The sequence below is a fragment of the Sinocyclocheilus anshuiensis genome, unplaced genomic scaffold, assembly GCF_001515605.1.
Source record: "Sinocyclocheilus anshuiensis isolate Anshui unplaced genomic scaffold, SAMN03320099.WGS_v1.1 scaffold601, whole genome shotgun sequence".
In the NCBI taxonomy this organism is placed as follows: domain Eukaryota; kingdom Metazoa; phylum Chordata; class Actinopteri; order Cypriniformes; family Cyprinidae; genus Sinocyclocheilus; species Sinocyclocheilus anshuiensis.
This window is the reverse complement of record NW_015536496.1, coordinates 488,696-494,695: the sequence shown is the minus strand read 5'-3', so window position 1 is coordinate 494,695 and position 6,000 is coordinate 488,696. Positions and strand designations below refer to the sequence as shown.

The 6,000-nt window shown below is 34.7% G+C and overlaps 1 protein-coding gene across 8 annotated transcripts in view; it reads left to right on the top strand.

The window, feature by feature from the left end:
- The window catches only part of LOC107686888 (microtubule-associated protein 4-like), a 61,149-nt gene that overhangs the window by 16,026 nt on the left and 39,123 nt on the right, over positions 1 to 6,000 (top strand). For 7 of the 8 annotated variants that reach the window (XM_016484064.1, XM_016484036.1, XM_016484063.1 and 4 more), the window contains exon 4: positions 2,260 to 2,442. In XM_016484064.1, the coding sequence (XP_016339550.1) occupies positions 2,260 to 2,442 (183 nt within the window). Of the gene's footprint in view, positions 1 to 2,259; positions 2,443 to 4,042; positions 4,227 to 6,000 lie in introns of those variants that run through there. The other variant, XM_016484058.1, reaches the window with a different exon arrangement.

Here is a 6,000-nt window from a genome sequence, read left to right as displayed (position 1 = left end):
TATTTATTTTTCTTAATATATATATATATATATATATATATATATATATATGAAATTTTATATTTTATGAAAAATATAAATATTTTAATTTTAATAACAAATGAATAATAATAATAATTAACAATAATGGTTATTAATAATTTATTTAAAATATTATTACACTATTATTACACTGTAAATACTACCACTACATACTACCACTACTAATATTAATATCTGTTTTTACTGTATTTTTGATCAAATAAATAAAGCCTTGGTGTGCATAAGAGTCTTAGTTAGTCCTAACTTGTGACTGGTGGTGTATATACATTATACATTAATTAATTTTTTTCATAATTAATTAAAATAAAATATGTGCTCATTTGAAATTACAAATTAAAAATATTTAAATATTAAATACTGCAATAGATAACATATAATATCACAGTATTAAATATTACAATATATCACAATATATAATATAATTTTAATTTTTTATTTTTTTTAAGTAGTGAATTAGTAAATACTTTTGACTGCATCTTTAGTAGTTTAATTTTGGGATGTTTATATATAGAGAGCAGAGTTTTGAAAATCATTATTCTAATGTGATTTAGTTGCTTGAGGCCGGACCGTCCGTTAATTACACGCTTTTATTTCTTCAGTGTCATCTTGTTGAATCTTTCTCCGGCCATTAATTAGGTTTTCTAAAATTGTGTGTCCAGCAAAACAACACCTCTAATCACCCCTGCAGATCTCAGATTTACGTCTCCTGTGATTCCTGTTTTTGAATGTGATGCACATCTATCTGCCGTAGCTACTAGTTATATTGGTTATTGATGTTGGGGAAACTTTCATAAGTTCATGGTGTCATTGTGTGGCAACATCATGTTGAAAGTCACAGACAAAAACTCCATCTTTGGTCATGTGCTGATGAATAAAGATTTGATTTGATATCACCTGGAGCTTTTATTCTGCACTCTAATGGGCTGCATTAGTAGTAATGCTAGTAATGAGAATGAGTGTGAATTCATTAGCAGGGTAAATGAACAGGCCTGTTTCTCTGTGGAAAGACAATAGCTGATGATGGCGCTGGTTTGAAGGGGCTCTTGGGAGGTGATGAGTCACGCTCGCATCAGAATTCAGCGCAGATGCGGCGCGGTTCGTGTCTGATGGTGGATTTAACCACCTGTTACAGACTCACTCGGTTTCTGTCATACCTCATGTCGTACAGAAACATACATGTGTCCAATCTGATGAACGTGTATGACAGATACATGCATAGATCATAGATACAGATGTTACAGATGCATCAGCATCTCAGCTGATAGTGGAAACCTTTGAAATTGCAGGAGAATGTACTTTGAAAAGCCTGTTTTTGACCATTAAGATTTTTTTACTTTGTGACATTTTTTTTATGGCAATTAAGTACATTTTTTTAAACCTTTCTCGTTACTGTAATAAGGAGGGATCTATTATATATTTGTCAAGTAGGTGTAATGTGCTTAATTAAAAATTATGATTTATTTTTTATTATTTTTATAAATATTTTATTATATTTAATTTAGTATTTTATTATTTTATTTGCAAATGAATAATGTTAATATTATACATCTATCTGCTATATTACTACTACTACTACTATTAATAATAAAAAGACATTATCGTTGTTGTTATTGTTAGTAGTAGTAGTATTAGCAGTAGTATTTAAAGTAATAATAATAATAAATGTTTTATTACCGTAGAATCTTCAACTGTAGAATCTAAATCTTTTATTATTTGTTTATTTATTTATTCTTTTTATAAATAATGTATTGATTTTTTTAATTTTAATATCAAATTAAAACTATAAATCCTATAACTCTAATATTATAAAACCAACTACTGTATTACTATTTCCACTACTACTACTACTAATAATAATAATAATTCTTAATAATAATTTAGTAGTAGTAGTAGTATTAGCAGTAGTATTTAAAGTAATAATAATAATAATACATGTTTTATTACTGTAGAATCTTCTAAATCTTTTATTATTTATTTATTGTTTTTATAACTAGTTTATTGATTATTTTTTATAATTTATTATTAATAATAATTTAGTAGTAGTATTAGCACTATTTACTGAATAATAATAATAATAATAATAATAATATTTATTATTCTTATCAACTTATCTACTCTTTAGATATTGTGTCTGTCATTTTACATTCTGGAGCCAAATACATGGCATAATGAATTAAATATGTAATGTATTCTTTCTGAATGTCTTTGAACCCATAGGTTTCTCTCAGCCTAGCGTAATGTCAGCAGTGATCACAGGTGCTGCTCCTTTCCAGACAGAAAGGCCGGCTGGTGTGGCTGAAGTGCAGGAGCCGCCAGCTACTCAGGCCACCGAAGCCCCCAAAATACCGTCTGAACCCCTGGCAGCCACGACACCCAAGAGCCCACAGGACACATCTGCAGGTAGAGAACAAAGATCTGCACAAATATCATGACACTGAGTGTATGTCAATGTTATTAAGTGTATTTTGGTCACAGAATTGAACTTTCTGTTGAGCAGTAATGTTTCATAGCATGTAATCGTCTTCAAATACTGTTCATCCCCTTAGTATGCATTTCCCTCATGTTCTTCCCATGTGTTTTGTATCTGGGATTATGGGATTCCTACAGAAGTCCCTGTGGAGCAAATTAGTAATCTATCAGTAATTAAAGCTTAGGCTGTCCACTGGGGGGCACTATAACTGGTGCTAGACTGAGTTACATTATCAGTTGTCAAAACTAGTCAAAGCCATCCATTCTGGTATCCCAGGGGCCTTTAGGCCTCCACAGCTGCAGCTGAGACCCAAAGTCATGCCGCTGGTTTATATCAAGCTCAAGCACCATATTCTGCCTGGTTTGATGCTCAGGGCTGGTTGTTGATGTGCAAACAGTGTTACACACCTACCAGATGGAGGGTCAGACCTGTAGAGTCATATTAACTCATGCATGAGTCAGTTATCAAGTGCCAGATCATGAAATCACCCAGCTGGAAATTAGGTGATAACATCATAAGCATACTTATAATAGCAAATGTAATATTTTTATCTGTCTCGTATATAAATTTGCGTGTATGAGTTTTATTTTGAAGAATGTTGGGAACCAAATAGTTGACGGTAGCATTACTATGGAAGTCAATGGCTACCGTCAACTGTTTGGTTCCCAACATTCTTCACATCTTCTTTTGCGTTCAACAGAACACAAAAACTCATACAGGTTTGGAACAACTTGAAGGTGAGTAAATGATGACAGGATTTTCATTTTTAGGAGAACCATCCCTTCAGCATTCACAGATGGAGTGTGTCCCATAATGCATTGCACTCTCACGTTCACCCCCATCAGTCTAACAAGCACAGATCCGTCTGTGTGAATTATCTGAGCGTGTCATATCAGGACAGACCGTCGGGAGCAACACACTTCATGTTGTAGACTATCCCAGCTAAGAAAAATATGTTCTGAGAGTGTTTTGCTAATGTTCCTGTTAATTTCAAAACAATATTTCTGAATGATTTCTGAATGTTCAAAACATTCAGTTTTAAAAACTTTTTTTGGCCATTCTGTTAATGTTACTTGAAGAATATTTGATCATAACTTTGAGAGGACCTTGCCAGAACATTAGCAAAACTGGGAACATTCCCTGTTCAAGGACACAGATATGTGGGTCAATCAGTCTTGCCATTACTTGTAATGCATCTTGCATTACTGTGTTACTGTGCAAATTCAAACCCCACAAATCATCTGCTCGTTACTTCTGGCAGAGCGGACTAGACCTTGTACACAAATGAATTATGCTTGACCTCAGTTGCTCAGTCTGCTTTGTGCAAATCTACAGCAGAATTATAAAAGAGGCGTAGAATTAGCACTATTTACTGAATAATAATAATAATAATAATAATAATATTTATTATTCTTATCAACTTATCTACTCTTTAGATATTGTGTCTGTCATTTTACATTCTGGAGCCAAATACATGGCATAATGAATTAAATATGTAATGTATTCTTTCTGAATGTCTTTGAACCCATAGGTTTCTCTCAGCCTAGCGTAATGTCAGCAGTGATCACAGGTGCTGCTCCTTTCCAGACAGAAAGGCCGGCTGGTGTGGCTGAAGTGCAGGAGCCGCCAGCTACTCAGGCCACCGAAGCCCCCAAAATACCGTCTGAACCCCTGGCAGCCACGACACCCAAGAGCCCACAGGACACATCTGCAGGTAGAGAACAAAGATCTGCACAAATATCATGACACTGAGTGTATGTCAATGTTATTAAGTGTATTTTGGTCACAGAATTGAACTTTCTGTTGAGCAGTAATGTTTCATAGCATGTAATCGTCTTCAAATACTGTTCATCCCCTTAGTATGCATTTCCCTCATGTTCTTCCCATGTGTTTTGTATCTGGGATTATGGGATTCCTACAGAAGTCCCTGTGGAGCAAATTAGTAATCTATCAGTAATTAAAGCTTAGGCTGTCCACTGGGGGGCACTATAACTGGTGCTAGACTGAGTTACATTATCAGTTGTCAAAACTAGTCAAAGCCATCCATTCTGGTATCCCAGGGGCCTTTAGGCCTCCACAGCTGCAGCTGAGACCCAAAGTCATGCCGCTGGTTTATATCAAGCTCAAGCACCATATTCTGCCTGGTTTGATGCTCAGGGCTGGTTGTTGATGTGCAAACAGTGTTACACACCTACCAGATGGAGGGTCAGACCTGTAGAGTCATATTAACTCATGCATGAGTCAGTTATCAAGTGCCAGATCATGAAATCACCCAGCTGGAAATTAGGTGATAACATCATAAGCATACTTATAATAGCAAATGTAATATTTTTATCTGTCTCGTATATAAATTTGCGTGTATGAGTTTTATTTTGAAGAATGTTGGGAACCAAATAGTTGACGGTAGCATTACTATGGAAGTCAATGGCTACCGTCAACTGTTTGGTTCCCAACATTCTTCACATCTTCTTTTGCGTTCAACAGAACACAAAAACTCATACAGGTTTGGAACAACTTGAAGGTGAGTAAATGATGACAGGATTTTCATTTTTAGGAGAACCATCCCTTCAGCATTCACAGATGGAGTGTGTCCCATAATGCATTGCACTCTCACGTTCACCCCCATCAGTCTAACAAGCACAGATCCGTCTGTGTGAATTATCTGAGCGTGTCATATCAGGACAGACCGTCGGGAGCAACACACTTCATGTTGTAGACTATCCCAGCTAAGAAAAATATGTTCTGAGAGTGTTTTGCTAATGTTCCTGTTAATTTCAAAACAATATTTCTGAATGATTTCTGAATGTTCAAAACATTCAGTTTTAAAAACTTTTTTTGGCCATTCTGTTAATGTTACTTGAAGAATATTTGATCATAACTTTGAGAGGACCTTGCCAGAACATTAGCAAAACTGGGAACATTCCCTGTTCAAGGACACAGATATGTGGGTCAATCAGTCTTGCCATTACTTGTAATGCATCTTGCATTACTGTGTTACTGTGCAAATTCAAACCCCACAAATCATCTGCTCGTTACTTCTGGCAGAGCGGACTAGACCTTGTACACAAATGAATTATGCTTGACCTCAGTTGCTCAGTCTGCTTTGTGCAAATCTACAGCAGAATTATAAAAGAGGCCACACTGCAATGACTTTCATTGTCTTTTTTGACTTGTTTTCCAGTGAAAATGTCTAAAAACATATTTTACTTAAGAAGCAACACTTCATGAGATTAATAAGACTTGTTTTCTTGAACGTAAATTTTGTCATTTTGATTTTTTTTTTCACTTGAAACAAAACAAATCTGGTAGTATAATTGAAATATTGTATTGACCAATCAGCATTCATGGCTGCAACTATCCATTTATAAAACTAAAAATAATGCATGCTATTACTATCCACTATCTTGTGGTACATGTACATATTGGTTAGCATCTCAGAAGATGTTAAAAATTGTTTGATTTTGATCTTTCCAGGTTGTAAGTTATAT